Source organism: Aedes aegypti, chromosome 2 (assembly GCF_002204515.2).
Source record: "Aedes aegypti strain LVP_AGWG chromosome 2, AaegL5.0 Primary Assembly, whole genome shotgun sequence".
NCBI lineage: Eukaryota > Metazoa > Arthropoda > Insecta > Diptera > Culicidae > Aedes > Aedes aegypti.
Window position 1 is genome coordinate 356,741,435 of NC_035108.1, and position 20,900 is coordinate 356,762,334.

At 40.6% G+C, this 20,900-nt stretch overlaps 1 protein-coding gene across 11 annotated transcripts in view; it reads left to right on the plus strand.

Moving 5' to 3' along the window:
- Positions 1–1,526: 1,526 nt before the first annotated feature.
- Positions 1,527–20,900, plus strand: part of LOC5573396 (sodium/hydrogen exchanger 7) — a 47,864-nt gene continuing 28,490 nt past the window's right edge. For 10 of the 11 annotated variants that reach the window (XM_021846376.1, XM_021846377.1, XM_021846379.1 and 7 more), the window contains exon 1: positions 1,527–2,064. In XM_021846376.1, coding sequence (XP_021702068.1) covers positions 1,773–2,064 — 292 coding nt within the window. In that variant the 5' untranslated portion in view covers positions 1,527–1,772. The remainder of the gene's footprint in view (positions 2,065–20,900) is intronic. The other variant, XM_021846387.1, reaches the window with a different exon arrangement.

Here is a 20,900-nt window from a genome sequence, read left to right on the forward strand (position 1 = left end):
AACTCCTGGAGAAGTTTCCTAGCAATTTCAGAGTCAACTTCTCTAGATTAAGTCAGAAGTAACTTCAAGAGGAACTTCAAGAGAAATGAGAGAAGCACCTTCTTAATGAAATTCAGGAGCAGCTTTCGAATGAAGAGGCATTCCAGAAGGAACCCCTAAAAAAGTACAAAAGGAATTCTTAAAAGAAATCAAAAAGATTTTATTGAAAGGAATTAAAAAAGAACTCCAGAAAAAAAACTCCTAGAGGAACTCTAGAAGAAAATCTAGTAGCGATTTCTGGAGTTATTGTAAAAGGAACTCCTAGAGGAATTCCAGAAACAAACCCTTGTAGAGTTAATACACTTCAGAAAAAATAACATAAGCATTTCCTGGAGGAAATCCAAAAGTTATGCCTAGGTATAGGAATTTCAGAAGAATCTACTGGAAAATTTCCAGAGAAAACTCAAACAGGGATTCCACACACAACTCTTGGAGGAACTTATAAAAATCCTGTAGCCCCTCCTGTAAAAATCCCAGAAGAATCTCATGAAATAATTTTAGGAGGAAATCATAGAAAAATTCCTGAAGGATTTACGGAACCAATATTATCGTTAACTAGTGGACCCGGCAAACTTCGTCTTGCCATCAAGTAGGCTGCTGAAAAACGTCGTAGAACGTCCCATACAAAACTGGCAGTTCATTCCTGGTTTTTCTAACTTTCCTGGTGAACATCCTGAGCTTTTTATGCACACAAACACGTCGGAACACTTCAGGATCGTATCTAAATGGAAAAGCTCGAAATATGATGGCCCGTTCTCTAGCCATTTCGTGACATACAAACAACATTCCATTTTTATTTATATAGATAGATAGATTACGAAATATGACCCTCGTTGCACTTCGCTACATGGTCGTTTCTTTCATCGACCAACGATGAATAGAACAGAAATAGATATCCGCAACATCACCAACAGCAGCTTCGACTCCATGCAGGAAATGTTATTCAAACTTCACGGTCAAATTTCACTGTGATGTTAATCACCGCTTCTGTTGCAGCCGAGATTATGCATTGCCCACCAATGAAAATGCTTATCTCACCAGCTCACCACAGATCCGGTTGTATTTTATTTAGTGAAAATTGAACTAATTATGCACAAAAATCACTAAACTTAACAACCGTACACTGTAGAAACCGGTCAAAACAAACAAGCTTTCCGTAAACTCAAGCGCAAGATTTGGAAATTTTCTAATCTTCCGGATGGCTATGCGGTTGAGTTTGCGTTTAGTACAGTTTAGTACCAAACCGCAAAGTCAATCCGGATGCATTGTGCGTTGGCGCATATGATCACGTTCATTTAAAATAGCTGTCAAAAAAACGGATTGTCAACCGGATCCATTGTGCTCCGGCCTTAAGATGAACGAATCGTGGAATTGGATCACACACACACCCTTAATTTAAATAGCGCACAATCTAGTACTGCACGTTTTCGTTCCACCCCTGCATGTAGCATTCACTTGTCAAATGTTTTCTTTTTTTTCCCGTGCCGTGCGCCGTCAACTCGAGAGAAAACAAACAGTGCAAAACGGAGGAAAAAATAATAAGCATCTCCGTCGTCGTGAATTTTCTGTCCGTAAATTCCGCCTGAAAAAGTGTCGTTTCGTGCCAACAATCGAGTGATTCCCCGCTCTGATCGATTGGGGGCTAGTTTCGGTGTGAATGCGTTCGCGAACGCGAATCGCAGAAGTGCTCCTAGGAAGGAAAGGGAGAAGATTCTCAGAAGAATCAACGCGCCATGAAGGCCGCTAATTCGTCGCGAGTGAAATCCCGAAAGATGCGTCCGGAGTTCAGTGTTTGTTTTGTGATAGCCTGCTCAGTGGCAATCCTGCTGGGCCACAGTGCTGGCCGGTGCTATGGCGAATCCACCGACATCGAGCTGGATGCCAAGGCCAACAAATTGCACCAAATCGACAGCCTAAATTTGCTGCTGTACACTTTTCTGCTGACCCTGACCGTACTGACTATCTGGCTGTTCAAACATCGGAGAGTGTCCTGGTTGCATGAAACCGGACTAGCCGTCATATATGGTGAGTCACATAAACGTCGTTCCCTTACGTGGTTCTCTCTTTGTGTCGTGCTGATAACATATCCAACTCCATTACAACAGTATCTGATATTCTAATAACTCCCAGTTGCGTGTTGGCCTTTTGTGACTAAGAGAATCTTGTAATTGTAATTGTAATTGTAATTTATTGGCAATACGATAACATGTTAGTATTTACACTTTAAATCATGTCAAGGAACAAATTATTTCAAGGAAAATACACAAGGAAAGACAGTTAGCAAGATAAGTTAACTATTGGTGCTAATTGTGATTGGCTAGTTGCCTCTGTTCAGTGCTGCTTTAAGAGAAATTAATGTGGGTTGTTGCCTGACGGAGAGTGGTAGCGAGTTCCAGGTTGACGCGCCATACACCAAAACACTTTTACGAACACTGGTTGTATGGTGTGGGAGAATGAATGATCTGGCTCGCTCGTTCCGACCAATCGGTGTATGTTGAGTGATGTACTCTGGATGGTTACCATGATATGCTCCATGCATGAAATGACAGATACGTCGACGATAGTACTCAGGAAGATCGCATCCAACTATTGTGTGTCGTACCATTCCCGTTGTGTCACGTCTTCGAAGTCCGTAAACAAATCTCACAGACGATTTGAAGCAGCGGTTGAGTTGTTCTTTTTGCGCCGCTGAAAGCCCAGGATAAAAAGCAACGTCACCGTAGGAAAAGAACGGCATCAGCACTGCTCGAGTCAGCTTCATGCGAGTTTGAAGAGGTAACACTCCCTGGAACCGTCGAAATGTACGAAGGGTACAGTAAACTTTCCTGGTAATGTCGTTAACATGGTTGCTCCATTTCAAGTTGGAATCCATCGTAAGTCCAAGATTCGTTATCTCACTGGATAGTTCGATGATTTCTCCACAGAAACGGATATTGTCTTGCGGATTTATCGTACCCTCTTTACAGAAGACTATTGCCTTCGTCTTCTTGGGATTCGGAAACAGCCTGTTTGCTAAAGCCCAACGTTCAATCGCGGAGAGATCTTCGTTAATCAGCTGGACGAGTCTGTCGATTTCGTTTATTGGGCCAGACACGTAGATCTGCAGGTCATCTGCGTACAGATGGTATTCACATTTTACGACGTTTGGCAGGCTGTTGATGTACAGAGCAAACAGTAATGCGCTGAGGCACGATCCTTGTGGTGTCCCTTCATTCAGCATACGAGGTTCCGAAGAGATGCTTCCCAAAACGACACGTTGGCTTCTCTGCTCGAGATACGATGAAAGAAGTTTACAAGCGGAGTCCGAGAATCGAAATTCGCTTTTTAATTTTTCTTTCAACAGGTCATGTTTGACACAGTTGAAGGCCAATGAAAAATCAATTAGGACCATCAGCGTACATCTGTTGTTGTCGAAATTACCCAGAATGTCATGGGTGACTTTCACCAACGCCGTCGTCGTACTGTGCGCTCTACGGTACCCAGATTGGTGTTTGGCAAGAAGAGCAGGATTGGCGTCCTGAAGATGTTCGGTGATTTGAGAGAGAAGAATCTTCTCGAACACCTTCGATACTGCAGGCAGAACGCTGATCGGCCTGAAATCTTTTGACGAACCTGGCATGGATGTTTTCGGTAGAGGTGTCACCAGAGCTTGCTTCCAAAGTGAGGGAAATGATTGAGCATTGATAATTGCATTAAATAAATGCATCAGGAGTGGCAGAATGAATGGGCAAAGCATTTTAATGAACGAGATAGGAATCTCATCAATTCCTTTCGCGTTGGTGTTAATTTCGTTTATTCTCCTGCAAACTTCTTCAACGTTGGTAGGCCTGAACCGGAAACGTTCCTCAGATTCGTCCAGAACGGGTTCGATGATCGGTGCTCTATCCAAAGGTCTATGTTGAAGTGCTAAGTGTCCTTCAGCAAAAAAAAGATTTAGCTGTTCAGCATTGAAATCTTCATTGGCAAGGTTGGATTTTGAATGAATGCCTTCTCTTTTCAAATTGCTCCACAGTTGTTTGGCTGGAAGATCACTGCTGAACTGTAACTCAGCGTAGCGCTTTTTTGCAGTATTGATCAAGTTGTTGGCTCTACTCTTCTTCGAAGTGTAGTCTTGCCATTCGGCATTCCCTCTGACACGATTGGGATTCCGCACGTACAATGCATAAGCAAGATCGCGCAGAGCAATGGCACGCTTGATTTCATTACTAATCCATGGCGTACGCTTGTCGCGGACGCAGATTGTTCTTTCGGGGGCGTGTTGATTCATCAATGAATGAAGCTCGGTATTTAGAAGTTGTGCCTTGGTGTCAATGTCTTCTTCTTGGTAGATGTTGAGTAAGTCAATCGCTTGGAAGTCCGCTTGTAGACGTAGAAGGTCAATTCCACGGAGGTTTCGCACTTTGATGAGCTGGGGTGGTGCTTCTGATACTCGTACATCGGCGATCAAATATACTGCTTGATAAGATATGATTATAGTTTATCCTATTGCGGGGGGAGAAAGAAAATCGCATTGATTAGACAACATATGGCAGAAAGCTTCGAGCGGAACCATTATCAGTTAGCAGTTTAGAGGATCGAATTTCTTTTAATTCTCAGAAGGGGAATCGAGTCTCGATCAGTGGGTTTGTAATTTCACGAGGCACTTTGTCAGTTTAGATTTGCATTGAATATATTTTACAGGGCTGGTAGCGAGTCGCTTTTTAGTGACATGATCACCTTCTAAGCCAGTTAGGCAGTGTCCATTAATTACGTAACGCAAAAATTGGAAAATTTTGAACACCTCCCTTCCTCCGTAACGCTTTTTGTATGAACATTTTTAAATTTTTGTATGAGCCGCAACGCTTGAGCCTACTCCACCCCTCCCCCTAGAGCGTTACGTAATTTTTTCGTAACTCAGAAGGAGGGAGGTTGTTTCAGGGAAATATAACGATCCATATAAAAATTGAGGTCCATTAAAAAGTGTGATATAAAGGGGAGGGGAGCAGGATGAATATGGCAAAACATAATGAAGGCAAATTTCAGAGTCGATAGAAGCATACCAGCACTAAAATCATTCAAGTTTACAGATTTCAGGCAAGTTTTCTAAAAGAAATTATAAAACTTTCCAGCGGATAGTGAAGTTTTTTCGTTAAAATTTCGTTAGAGCCAAACAAAGGTTTGTCCTTCAGCCCAATGATAATTGTCTGGACTTCATCTAATACATGCTTTACAAATGTGGTGTTACTGTCAGCTGCTTTCGTGTGTTCTTGAATGTTTAAAGTCAACATTATTCGTCTATTACGTTGCAGTTACTTCATTACTAACAGATATTTGTCGTTTTGTCCGTTTGTCACTTCTTTCAAATGGCTATTTTCTTCATTCGAAGGTTATAAAATATTTGTTTGTTAATAAATCTTCGAGCTGTTTAGTGGAATACTTATAAGTAAATGAAAACCCGAATTTAGTACTATACCATTTATTTCCAATAAAGTTTGCATTCTTTGACAGATACGCATATTTCGACCTCAACTATAAGGCCGTCATCAGTGTCGTGTACTAGACTCGACTCTTAAATTCGGTTTTTCATTTACTTTGCTTAGCTTTTAAGATAATTCCAAAATTGTGTCACGGTTCGTATAATTGTAAGGTACTTACATGCATCCACCTGACTTCTTCCACTTTCCAAACAATTATTACATATACTCTCTCAATTCAGTGTTGCCAGTTTCACATCACCAATAGTTCTCCTACAGACAAACAGACGTAACACTTAGAATAAATCTCGGTCAAAATCATAGTCGCGAGGACATGTACGCCCAATGCTAAAATCGGTATGTTTGGCCGACGGGCTAACAGATGGCGGTAGTGTGTAAACGTCAAACGCGAACAAAAACGATGCGAGCGCTGCGGGTGACGAATTGGCCACCTACCATGTCTTTGAATCGACCGTAAAAAAGGTGGTCGATGGACAATTATAAGAGTGTGACGTCTGTATGTCTGTGGTTCTCCACAACAGTATCTAATCATTGGATTGATATATAAACGAATAAAATGTTTGCCGTGTAGCGCAACCTTTTGATTATTTTCCGACCTATTATGGTTTCATTGAGTTGAACAACTTTGTCGAAGAAATCAATTCTAATTTTCATCACTGACTCAGCCCAGCGGAATTGAATGTTTGCCCACTAGCGCCATCTTGGAAGCGTTTTCCGAACTAATAAGGTTTAGGTGAATAGGTCCCAAAAAGTTGATCAAGTTTGTCGAATACACCAACTTTGTATCTAATTATTGGACTGATAAATATAAGTGAATAAAATGTTTTCCCACTAGCGCCATATTGGAAATGTTTTTCGAACTAATACGGTTTTTTTTCGATATGCAATACTTGTGAATTGAAAAAGATGAATGGTTCACCACTTCGTGTGGCAAAAACTTTTATCAAAAACGCTCATCAAATGAAAAAAAAAAAAATATTTTTAATTAACAATAATATTTGAATAGTTCGTCACCACAGGTGTCGACATATATTTGTCTATGTTTATAATGAACCCATAAAAATAGTTATATTTAGAATCAAAGTTTTATGAGTCGCATCACTTACCAAGGTAAATCATGATCATGTAACTTTTTAACCCTTCCTACTAACATAAATCCTTCCTGCGACAACCGTGGATATGCAGAGGTGATCTCGGTCTCTAATAACGACGGTAGCCACACTAACATCCCTTCATCTCCTCGATGGCCGTAAGGACGTGGCCGGCGCCGTTATTGACTTCATTATATCCTGAGCTCTCGAATTGTGCACATTGAAAATGGTTAGCTAATCCCAAGCCCCGTTCATTGGTTCTCTGTGCTTATTCTAACACACGCTTGATATATTAGCTATGCTCTACAGTTGACAGCTTTTACTCATTGCCTACAGACGTGTCTTCGCTTTGCTCCCGTGTTCTGTACTTCGTACTGCTTTCGATATGAGTAGTGTTCGGAAAAATACTATCGTCGTAGATTTCAACGTTCTTCCGGTTCGACCCGATATTGGCAAAGTCCAGCATTTTCTGGAGAACGAAATTGGCCTGAATCTCGCTGATGTCAACAGTATTCAATTACACCACACCCGCAACTGTGTGTACATTGAAGTGAAAGATCATGACATTGCGTTGCGGTACGAGAAAGCGAACAACCTCAAACGCACTCTGGTCTATAAGGACAAACCGTTCAAGATCCCCGTGTATGTGGACAGCGGGGCAGTCACTGTTAGAGTTTGCGATCTTCCACCTTCCATGCCTCATTCCACCGTCGGAAATTATATGATGCGGTTTGGAGATGTTCTCTCCATACAAAATGAGCGCTGGAAAAACTATTTTGGCGGAGTGTACAACGGAGTACGGGTTTTGCAGATGAGGATTAAAACCTCGATCCCATCCTTTATATCCATCGAAAACCAGACTGCTACGGTTCTGCATCCAAATCAGACCAAAACATGTAAGTACTGCTCAAGCAAAAATGTTTGGATATAACTGCATCCGAAAATGCGACCAAAACAACTACCTACAGCAGCAACTACATTACCCGCGACCGAAACAAATTTCAACGAAAACGAATTCCCATCGATGCATAGTAGTCATCCCACTTCTTCTTCCCGTGATACGTTCAGTGAAATTCTGGCAAGAGGCAAACGTGCTCTTGCGGAAGACAAGAACAAGCCGAAAACAATAATTGCGGACCAACCAAAGCAAGCTACAAACAACACCGATGACGATGACGACGACGACGACAATGGCAACGAAGACAGCTCATCCTCACCTGGGAGGGAGGCACCGATATTACACACGAAATATAAGACAACGTTATTTTGAACTGCAAGATAACTCCAGCTTGCCAATAACAATCAAGGCAGGCTTCGAGAAAATCGGTAGTTTCCTTTTGTTGTGCACCTTCGATCTTTCCTGACAAACATGAAAAAAGGGCCACAGTTTTCTATGCACTATATATTCATTTTCATTGGAAAAAAAAGTAGAACTATGCGTTTTTCAATGCTTTATGTTCAATCAGATTAAATGGTGCTCACGTGACATTACTTGCGTTATGTGCATGAATTGATTTTCATTCGATTTTTATCACTTTCAAAGAAATACGAAAATGTGTTTTAATCAGTTACGCGCTTTTTTCATGTTAGTCCAATGTTTGAGATCTGGGCTCACAGTGACAGTTCGTGACAGCGGAATCTCGGCTCACTATGACGTACAGAAATTTTGTATTGGTTTCTCCCTCCCAGATCCTCACCATGCGAAAGCTACGATGGTAACAACAAGCGACGGCTGTCAACCAAACGCGGTACAGAGACGAAAAAAATGTGTGCTATCCAGGGATCCCAACGTGATTGCGATTCCCACTCACCTGTTATTTTCAACTCGAAAAAATAGTATCAATCGGCCCCGTGAAGCTTTTGGGCGTTTGGGCCTTCCAAATAAATAAATTATAAAAAAAAGCTATGCTCTTAACACTGGTCATGAGATCTTGGGCGAGGCTTTGCCCACAATTCCTCCCAGTTTTATTCAAAGCTTCTGCCGTTTTGAATGTTTTCCCGCTTTTCTTCAACTTCTTCTTCATTATCGCCCAAAACTTTCCGATCGGACGAAGTTCTGGTGTATTTGGCGGGTTCGTCTCCTTCGGGACCACATTAACGCCCTTCGCTTCGTACCAATCCATTACAGGCTTGGCGTAATGACACGAAGCAATATCTGCAAGCATTCGTCTCGATAAATCTGCCCGTTTATGGTGCCGATTGTAACTTCGCGAATTAGTCAATCCTGGGAGGGAGGCACCGATATTACACACGAAATATAAGACAACGTTATTTTGAACTGCAAGATAACTCCAGCTTGCCAATAACAATCAAGGCAGGCTTCGAGAAAATCGGTAGTTTCCTTTTGTTGTGCACCTTCGATCTTTCCTGACAAACATGAAAAAAGGGCCACAGTTTTCTATGCACTATATATTCATTTTCATTGGAAAAAAAAGTAGAACTATGCGTTTTTCAATGCTTTATGTTCAATCAGATTAAATGGTGCTCACGTGACATTACTTGCGTTATGTGCATGAATTGATTTTCATTCGATTTTTATCACTTTCAAAGAAATACGAAAATGTGTTTTAATCAGTTACGCGCTTTTTTCATGTTAGTCCAATGTTGTCAGTGACAGTTCGTGACAGCGGAATCTCGGCTCACTATGACGTACAGAAATTTTGTATTGGTTTCTCCCTCCCAGAGTCAATCTTTCTCTCCCGGAACTTTTCCGGAACCTCCATGCGGGACGTACCGACAAAAAAACTAGAGGCCGAGGATTTGTTTGGTGTCAGCCTGGCTTGACTAGCCACTCACGGTACAGCTTCCGCGCACGCAATTTGGCCACCGTGTTGTGCTTGTCAGTCCGGTTTGACGCCTTCCTGACCTTAAAAATACGTAGCCCAGCCCGCTTCACGGTCTGCTGGACGAACCACTTCGACGAATTGACCTTTTTTTTGCCACGTCCCGGGGGGGAAAGGTTCGGGTTATTCTTAGAGTACCGTAATTTCGGGTGAAATTGATCATTTTTCACGTTTTTTCTAGTCTGTTTTCTATAATGTTAACAATGCCAAACAACTAAATGCAGGAAAACAAGTACGAAGGTTAGCCTCATCGACTCATGTACCGAAATTTTCTAACAATGGTAATTTAAGTGTTAACAAATATCTCTAAAATAAATAATCAGGGGATCTCTTTTTGGGGTGAAATTGATCACTTGTCAATGTTTTTATTGTTAGATTTCAAAACAACTCTACACGATAAATTTGAGCTCCCTGAATCCGAATATGCTTGTCAAATTCTTAACAATGCAATATATAAATAATGAATAGTTAAATTTCAAGAATTACGCGGAAAACGCCTAAATGTATGCTTTTTCCTTAGCGATTCAATGATATCTAACAGAAATTTAATTATTTCAACCATATGAGCTAATTGGTACGAGTTTTGGTGATGAAATCTGGTTTGGGGATATATGTCAAGTGTCCTTACAAACTTTCAGGTTGATACCATGTTCAAATCCTTGCTTAGAAATAGAAGTTCATAGGTGTTTGTCAATACTGCACCGTGCATGATTTTTAAATTTTACATTATTTTCATAGTAATAAACATTCTCTAACGCAAAAAACTTCAAAGCACACCATTCGACAATAGTTACGACAAACAACGTTGATTCCCTGCAGCATACATTGATATTTGTGCTCCATTACGAATAAATAAAATCTGTGATACGATGATCAATTTCACCCTTCTGATCAATTACACCCGATTTTACGGTACTGCCTTCTCTGGGTATTCCGTTTTCGGTTTTCGCCTGCTTCCAGCGCGCTGCTCGATGGTGTTCGTCTCCTGGAACATCTTCACAACGCGGGACACGGTGCATTCCAAGCCATTTGCCGATCCATCTGTGCGACTGATCCTGGTCGATATCGATCACCGCGGCCAAGATTTGCTGGCGTAGCTCTTCTTGTTTCGAATGCATCTTGAAAACTACTTGACAGATCGCGATAAAAGTTTTTTTTTCTTTGGATTGTCTTTTCGACTGGCTAAGACCACGAGTTGTTCCATCTCGCCGCCGTTGGGCGATAAAAGTTTGCATACATAAACATAACACTCTAAACTATTATTACCCAAAATTTCATTACTTTCCACCCACGCGATAAAAAGTTACATCCAAAACAAAGTATCGCATTTTGTCCGAGTCCAATCTTGTTTTTAGGCGAATATAGTTGAACACATTTGTCGAACACACCAACTTTGTATCTCATCACTGAACTGAGATATAAACTATTAAAATCTTCGACCACTAATATGGCTTTAGGCGGATAGATCTCATTTAGTAGATAGATTTTGTCAAAAACACCAAGTTTATATCTTATCGCTAGACTTAGATGTAAACGAAACAAATATTTGTACGCCGAAAGGTTGTTTCCTATGTTGCTTCTTCATGTGACATTTGTTGGAGTCTGTGCGCCACCTAGTGAGTTAATACTGAACTAAAACTTTTACCAAGTTAAGGCCTGCTGTCCTGTGATTTTTTTTGCAGAACAAAGTTTTCTCCTAAACCTCTTCATTTTCAAGATATTTGCACTTACTGTGCTATTTATAGGACGCTGGGCGTTCATGGCTTCTGTCCTATTTTTAGGACTCTGGGCGGATATGGGTTAAAGCTGCTTACGTTAAAAACCTATTGATTTCAGTTTGTATATGATAATTTTGAATTTCTGCATACCCGGGCAAGTGGGACCTACCAAAACAAAAATTGTAATCGAACAATTGGGTTGTATAGTAAAGAATTTTTCACATTTTATGTAGTTCTATCGAAAAAGCAAGTTTTTTTTAAGTATAGCACCATTTAATTGAATTGCAATACTTCAATGTTGATATTATGAATTATTTCAATCCATCGACTCAATTACATTTCAACTCACATAATGACAGCTCGTCCCGAAGTGAAATTTTCTAATGGCTGATTCAAAAGCGATTTTCATACTAATTTCAAACGTGTCTGCAAAATAGTTGTAGGTCACGGACAATTGTGAAACTTTGGATTCTAATTCAATTTTCAACGTAGATTCAGAATATGTAAGAAACAGGATACCCCTAAACAAGCCAGTATTGAAACATTCAAAAATCAGTATTGCCATTAGGAATTAAAGAGTGTCCCAGAAAGTATGGGCACGACTTTACCATACTGCCATTTCGAGCATAATACAGATAAAAATTTGATTTTTACACATTTCATTCTCTTACTTATCAAGAGTAGATTTTGAAATTTTAACGAACTACCTGTTTGTTTATGGTGTTATATTTCTGAAAGCTCTTCTTACCAGCAGTGTTGTGAAAAACTCAATTTCTCATAACTCATGAGTTGTCAATCACGCAACTCAGCATTAAAAAAATCTTGGATGAGTTGACTCACCTTTTTGACGTATTTCCACAATTTACTCACACACGGCAATAATTTCTTGTTAGTCTGGTAAAATTAGAGTAATCCTTTCGAACGTTAACAACAACATTCGGGTTTCATGAGTTTTTGACGGGTTTTGTGATTGAATCATGTTTTACAGATTGAGTTGATTGAGTGATTTTGCATCAAAATCTCAAGCGTGAGATTTGCGAAACAGATCTCTAATGAGTTTGCTCTCACGGGAGAGCGTATTGATTGAGATTTGAATGTGAGTCTATCAACGCTGCTTACCAGTTTTGCACAGATCGACTGTTGTACGGCTGGTACATCAAGTACGTACAATAAAAACATGACAAATTATATTCATCATTTCTGATACGACAAATGATCAGACTATCAGTTATTTTATTGTAAATTATAAATTAAGTATATAAAATGTTAATAGAAACTAAAAATCAGAGTTCAGCTGTGGTCGATTTTTGAAAAGGTTAAAACCAAGTCCTTGTATATCCAATAAAACATGTAAAATCTATTTTTTTTGTTGCCTTTCCAAAAGTATAGATATTTGACATAAGAATTGAAATTGAAATTAAATAATTTTATTCATATTGAAACTACCTGAATAGCTGATTTTGTGAAGTTGTTTTTGTAGAGAGAAAAACTACCAATTTTATTCGAATTTTGCCATTTTGTCAAATGTTTTCTAGCAAAGCCAAATGAAATTTTGAACAAAAATTCTTGTGGGACGTCTTAGATATAATGTACTTGAATTCACAACATCAAAGGGTCTTGAAAAAATATTCTTTACTAGTTAAATTCCACCGAAACTCAAAAGAAGGGTTTGTGCTGGCTAGATAAGAATAGATTTTCAGAAATCAATTATTTCAATGTAAAAGTTCATTTATCCAAGCAAAATTTTCACAGGCAGCATTTAAATTATAAAAATATATATTTGTTTGAAAAAATATTGTGATTCTCGTTATAAAAGTCGTCCCCATACTTTCTGGGTCACCCTATATCACGAAAGTAAATAACTAGGAATTGAGCTAGCAATTTCGTTTTGTAGGGGGGGAGGGTATGGGTATGGCCGGACAGCCTCTATGCCCGGATACTAGCCGTTTTTTCAGAAACCAAGAGTAATTTTGAAAGTTTAACACCAACACTTACAATACTTATTGGGAAGTTATTAGGTTACACAGAATATTACGTTTCTGTCTTCACAGATTATGAAATTAGAGACATGTCTTTTATGGGCCGGACACTTATATGGAAGTACCGTCAAACGGGGCTTCTTTTGACATTATTTCCATATTCTTTAACTTTGAGGATTTGTAACTCTTAGAATTATGGATAGATGTTGATAATTTTTGCCTATATTTAAGTTGTATATGTACGTAACAAATGTGCAAAATATGAGGCAAATCCTTCAAGAAATATCAAAAATGCTTGAATAGCGAAAAAAGTGTGTCCTTCAAGACAAAAAAGGGGCTACTTTGGACATTTTCACAATTTGCTAATTAAATGATTTTTCCTTATAACTTTCAAACTGATTCAATAGATTGTCGTCCACTGTGATGTTATGGAACGTTTTTTATTAATAAACTTAATGTAGAAAATTGCAAAGCTAGAATCAATTACACATATATAACAAATTTCAACGAAACATGCCATTCACTATTCTCAGTTTGCAGTATGAAACTTAAATTTTCAACTTCCTCTTAAATGGAACTATCAGTTACGAATGCTCAATTGCAAGTTGACATAAACGAACGACGTAACTACTAGGTACTGCGATAATAAATGAGTTATGTACAAAAACTCTTTTTTTTCTATGAACTATATGTTGAAGGATCACATTAATACCGGTAACTAATTTAATACCAGTAAGTTATTTTCATTAAAAACGCAATCTATGAGGTAAAGTTTAGCAAGATCGTAAAGAAGTAAGTTTGCTTTTGTAATATTCTTTTAGCTTCTTAGCAGTTTAGAGCTGGCTTAAGAGTAGTTTAATTTAGGCATTTGAAGGATGCAACTGTTCTGTACTACAAATTCTTGTAAAATATGACGAAAATAGTTTTTTAGAGATTATGTTGTGAATTTGGCATTGGTACGAACTGAAATATATGTGTTTTATGTCTGTTCACTTATACAAACACTTATTTCATTTTTTTTTATGTTGTAAAATACACAAACCAAAACATTATATTAAAATAAAAGTCGCAAAAACAAGACCTTTGATAAATTATTTTAATAAAACAACAATTTTAAGCAAAACAAATCACAAGATTTACATGAAACATGGCGATTTGAAAGTTTTGTGATGCTCCCAATGTTCACGCACAACGCGAACAGTGTGCAACATTTCAACCCTGATCAGTTCAGTCATCGTTTTCACCCTGTTGTTGATCCTGTCTATGTAATCCATTCCCCCCTATTCCCATTTATGTAAAGTATCCACATAACTAACCTCGAGTCGCCGCGAGTATTTCGGCTACCACCACTAAGGGCGCTGCCATAGTAAACGCGTCGAGCGACGCGTCCGCGTGTGCGAGCCCGCAAAGCAGAATATCAACAACAGGAAATCCTTTGATCGCATCGCGTTCGCGGACGCAGACGCGTTACTATGGCCTCACCGTAACAAACACCCTTTTCTACCTGAACCTCACACACACACACACTACTTCACGCAACCCTATCGACAAACTTGAGCTCTCCATCATCACACCACCCGGACCACCGATTGCAGCATCCAGTACATAAGACAGTGGAAATTTCCCACCGAAGCCATTTCACTGTGCATGCAATGAGTCCTTCTACCTGCAGCCTACTTAAGGAGCTTGCGTGCACAGATTCATTCATTCAGTATTTAGCCGTTGTATGGCACGCGTCAATAAACCGTCGTAGTTCGAAAACCGATACCCAAAGCGTTTCTCTCACCGAAGCAGCCCAGCTGGTAGTCCTTTTCAGGACTGTTGTTAAGAAATCATATTCACAGTCTGAGCTATCGACACCCCAGGCATTCCTTCAGGGGAAGGAATTGGCCGATCATCCCTGGCATTCCGAAGAGGAATTGGCCACCGAAGCAGGGATCCTTCAACCGAAAGGATTGCCCTCGTCAACTACTGTCCGTGATCGGACATTTTGGTCCTTCGAGCCGGATCTGAGTGATCCGCATCCAGCGTGTTGCACCCGCAACCGTGGCTTGGCAATCAACCGATTGCCCTTCGTTCGTATTGTTCCCGTCGATGCTCAGCAGAGTTGCTTAGGAAATATTCCTTGCTGCTTCGATGAGGGAAATTGCCTTCCGTAAGTGCGAAAGTAAGTCGCGAGTGAAAAACGTAAGTGCAAAAGTAAGACGTGAGTGAGAAACATTTCGCGAAACGTGAGTGCGAAAGAGAAGTGGAAAAACTGTTCCGAGAGTGCGTGAATTGTCGCCGCGGAAAGAGTAACCGAAGTGTTAATCGATCAACCAGTGAGAAAAATTGCCACGTGTGCAATTTGTTGAACGTGTCGAAACACGTTCGTACCTGTCGTCGCCGTGCGGAAGCGAAACGCACCATCGCCGTGTTCGATGCCGATCGAGCACACACCAACGAAAACCGACCAGAAGGAGAGGATGGCGGAGCTGAAATCGCTTGTTCACCTACTCGGACAGGTGAAAGCGAAAGTGACGCGCATCCGCAATTCCGCCGAAGAAGCATCCGGAGCTGGAGCAGTGCAGTTAGATTTGATCCAGCTGAAGCTCTACCAGCGAAATTTGGAAACCCACTACAAGGAGTATTGTGAGTTGCATCGCCAAATTGTGACTCTGACGCCCGCCGAGAAGCTGATCGAACAGGATGAAGCGTACATCGTGTTCGAAGCCCAGCACAACGAAACCTGCCTGCTAGTCGAAACGCTAATCCAGTCCATGACCGACACCACCGACATGAGACTGCAACGAAGAAGCCAGCAAGAAGAAGCACCCCGCATCATCGTCCAGCAGCAACCGCTGAAAGCACCCATCCCCACGTTTGATGGGAAACCAGAGAACTGGCCACGCTTCAAGGCCATGTTTCTCGACGTGATGAGGACCTCCACCGATTCCGATGCCATCAAGCTCTACCACCTTGATCGAGCTTTGATCGGTAGTGCAGCGGGAATCATCGATGATTGCACCATGCAATCCAACAACTACGCCCACGCATGGAAGCTGCTGGAAGAACGATTCGAAGACAAGCGCCTCATCGTAGATACTCACATCTTGGGTATGCTACACCTGAAGAAGATGACCCGACCCAGTGCAAAGGAGCTCCGTGAACTGATCGACGATGTAACCCGGCACATCGACGGTCTGACCCTGATGGAGGAGCAAATGCTTGGAATGTCCGAGCGTTTCGTCGTGAACCTGGTTGCGACAGCGTTGGACAACCGAACCCGGATGGAGTGGGAATCCACGGTGCCCCACAAGCAAATTCCCACCTACAACGAGACCATGGACTTCCTGAAGAAGCGTTGTTCAATTCTCGAGCGATGTGAAGACGCAATCGAGAAGCCCACCGTGAAGCCGATCCCAGCGAAGAGTTCCAGCCAAATGAAGACCTTTGCTGTTACCGAACCAGCAGAACCGATCTGCCAAGTGTGTGGCAACGGAAGCCACCCAATCTTCAAGTGCGACGCCCTCCGCAAGATGTCCGTTCCAGAACGAGAAGCCAAGGTAAGAGAGCTCAAGACTTGCTTTAATTGTTTGCGAACGGGTCATAGGAGTAGTGCGTGTAAATCCCTTTTTAACTGTTGGAAATGTGAAGGTCGACACCACACCCTTCTCCACCCTATCGAATCTGATGTGTCTCCGCCCAAATCCAAATCCGATGATTCGGATTTCGAAATCAAATCCCATTTAATACAGTCTACTTCTGCCGTCTATCCCGCCAAGAAAGTCCACCATATGTGCAACAGTCTCTTGATGACCGCAATGGTTCAAGTGTTCGATGCCAATGGTGAACTTCAGCCTTGTCGAGTCTTCCTCGATAGTGGATCCCAAGCAAACATTGTTTCTCGTAAACTTGTCCAATCCCTGAAACTCCCTCGGCTCGCAACAAAGGTTGATATTGTTGGAGCCAACAACCAAAAATCATCCCTGTCAGAAGTAGTGAATCTCAGAATTCGATCTCGTTATTCCGACTACAGTGCGCAATTAGAGTGTCTTGTTGCCGATCAAGTCACTGGTCCAATACCGTCAGCTCCCATCGATATCAAATCATGGGACATTCCGCCCGGATTTGCCCTTGCCGATCCAAATTTCCACATTCCCAGTGAAATCGATCTCCTCATTGGCATTCAGCACTTCTTCAAGCTGATGATGCCAGGACAAATCAAACTCTCCGACGATCTTCCTATCCTCCAAGAAACCCGTCTTGGATGGGTGATCGCTGGAGCTGTTAATTCTACTCGTCCTAAGCCAGACAAGTACACAGTTGGTGTACAGTCGTTAACCGGTCAAGTAAATCCCTCCTGTCGAAACTGTCCGCCCCGTCGTACAGTGTATAGTCCCACAGAGAATCTCTCCCTCGATCCACCTGATTTTCCATCTTTCCCAAAACGATCGATCTTTCGAAAAGGAAGCCTTGTTTATCCGTTTGTTTCCCAAAACCTCGAAGATACGCAATACATGAAACAGATCCGTCAGTCCACAAACCCACAAAGTTGTCAGTTACCAATCCAAGTAAATGAGCCCCTGAAATTCAAACAGTCACGGAATCCTCCAACCACATGTGCTGAAAACCCGCTTTACGATCTTCTGCTAGAATCCCGACAGTCTTTAGTGAATTCTCGTTCTTCTCCCACTAACTCAAACCGTAAGTCTAATTCGTCCACACTACTCGTTAACCAGAATCAAACCATTACAACCAAACCCATCGTAATCAATCCAGGTCAACAACGTCCACTTTCCGTTAATACCGTTAATGTAAGTGATTCCGCTAATCTGTCAGATACCCAACCCGTAATGAATCCCAAAATCGCTGTAGAATCAATGCCCTCAAATCCACCGGTTTCACACTTTTCGCTGGCGGGAGAATGTTCACGCACAACGCGAACAGTGTGCAACATTTCAACCCTGATCAGTTCAGTCATCGTTTTCACCCTGTTGTTGATCCTGTCTATGTAATCCATTCCCCCCTATTCCCATTTATGTAAAGTATCCACATAACTAACCTCGAGTCGCCGCGAGTATTTCGGCTACCACCACTAACAAACACCCTTTTCTACCTGAACCTCACACACACACACTACTTCACGCAACCCTATCGACAAACTTGAGCTCTCCATCATCACACCACCCGGACCACCGATTGCAGCATCCAGTACATAAGACAGTGGAAATTTCCCACCGAAGCCATTTCACTGTGCATGCAATGAGTCCTTCTACCTGCAGCCTACTTAAGGAGCTTGCGTGCACAGATTCATTCATTCAGTATTTAGCCGTTGTATGGCACGCGTCAATAAACCGTCGTAGTTCGAAAACCGATACCCAAAGCGTTTCTCTCACCGAAGCAGCCCAGCTGGTAGTCCTTTTCAGGACTGTTGTTAAGAAATCATATTCACAGTCTGAGCTATCGACACCCCAGGCATTCCTTCAGGGGAAGGAATTGGCCGATCATCCCTGGCATTCCGAAGAGGAATTGGCCACCGAAGCAGGGATCCTTCAACCGAAAGGATTGCCCTCGTCAACTACTGTCCGTGATCGGACACCCAATAAGTTTCTAAGACATGGGTAAAATTCAAACAATGTTTGTATAGCCAATGTTTTATTCCTTGTGAATATTTATTCGGGCTTTTTTGAAATGCTTTCTTGTTTATCCTGTTATTGTTGATGTTGTTCCAAGAAAAAATCATGCCTAGTGGTAGAGCATATATTGGTTAATAAAAGTGCTGAAGACACAAAATAGCTCAGATTAATATTTACGCTGCTAATAAATACAAAAGGTGAGTGTCCAAAGTAGCCCCGTCCGACGGTATTTAGCTTGATTTTGGACCCCTGGAAACACTGATTTTGTCGATAAAAGTGCCTAAAACACTTATGAATTTATATGATACCTGTTATATAGAGAAAAAGGAGTATAGGAGCTTGAATACATAAGTCCCTGGCCACGATCACAGGGTTTGACGGTGCCAAAGTAGAAGGTGCACCATAATAATACCCGTCTGTGAAACATATCACCTTCCCAATACTTTGGCACACCTCCAACGGTTCATGATTTATCATGAAACGGCTGCATTCAGGCGGAGGATCTGTTAATATGTTTCGGCATATTATCAGGTCCTCTTCGAACGGAGGGACCGCCAGGGCTCATTAGTTACTTATAAACCAGTGCTGGTTGTTTGATGTTTCAATTCGTTTACACGAGCTGTAGCATCCTTTGTACTAATCAGCAATGGTGGTTAAGTTTCGAAGCCAACGTGTGATCAATCGTTTTATAATGCAACATAAGAATGGGTGTTTGGTGGAACTGTGCGTTACACTCGTCGTTATTAAATTTAGTGATTGTGAAGGTGCTAATAGTGATTTTATAATTAAATCTATAGTGATGAAAATTTGAAAATTAAGGTGAAGTGATTCTGATAGTTTTGTTAAAAATATAATAATAATGATGTGAACTCTACTAATTTAATAATGGCCATAATACATTGTGCAATCATTTTTCTGAATATAAACTTAATTGCCTAGTTCTTCAAACGTACATGATAAAAGTATTAATACATAATGACAGCGAGTGCAGAAGAATGGATCGAATTGATTTTTTTTAATGTAACTTTCTTGATCATAGTGCTAAATCGTAGTTTGAATAGTAATGACTCTACAGCAACAACAAAAAAATGATACATTTAAATTGAATATTTTTAAATTACTTAGTAATGCTAACAGATGGTAATGCTAACAGATTTATATGAAAATGGTGTGATGTGAAAAGTGATATAATAGAAAGTATATCTGAAGTGTATTACGAAAGTTGATGAGTGATAATCGGTGATATACGTGATAGTGTCGAAAATAAAAGTGACGATAGTGAGTGATGAAATGAAATGGGGAATGAGGACCTTTTAATAAAACTATTTCGTTCTTCACTTTAACCACTCTAGTAGCATTTCAGGCCTTATCATAGTTTGATAGTATTTTGAACTACTAGACTGCAAAACTACGGCAAGGGCTGATTGCTGCTAGCGTACACAGTGACCATTTGAGCAACATTGCTTAGGAACGTCTGTGTGATGAACGCAATAGAGGCTTATAAAAGCAAATGCTGGGAAGGAGCTTAGGGCAGATTAAGAGTGCCAGTACTACCCCTATCGCTACCGACAAAAAAAAAAAAAAAAAAAAAAAAAGGAGCTTGAATACATAAGTAGATAATTAGGGATTAGTATAGTTACCCTTTTCTATTTTTCACCACGACATGGCAGGTATATCCCTGTTGGAACTTTACTAGGTAGATTAATTGTATGGGTACTTATATGGTGTTAGTATTTAAGTCAGACAGGTGCGATGATTTCTTCAGTGGATACGAGTAACTGACAAAAACAAAACAAAAGTTTTCATAACAAATTTCGACGGTTTAACGAGCCACACATTTTTTCCTCTGGTTCAATCGTAGATCTTTCAATTAATAACAAGAATCATACCAAAAGTGTTTTTGGAAATTTTCAACGATATGCTTGTGTCCAAACATACAAGACCCTAATTATTTTAGTTTTATTTCATTAATTTAGATAGAAATACCAAACACAGCAATAAGAATTCTGTCAGTACATCATTCTATGATTTTTTAAATTTCGAATTTTACCAGTAATTTCACTTAAATTTAAAAATTTTCTACCATCATGTCAAAAATATGTTGCAACGATTTATTGCAAAACGTCTGAAAAGAGCCA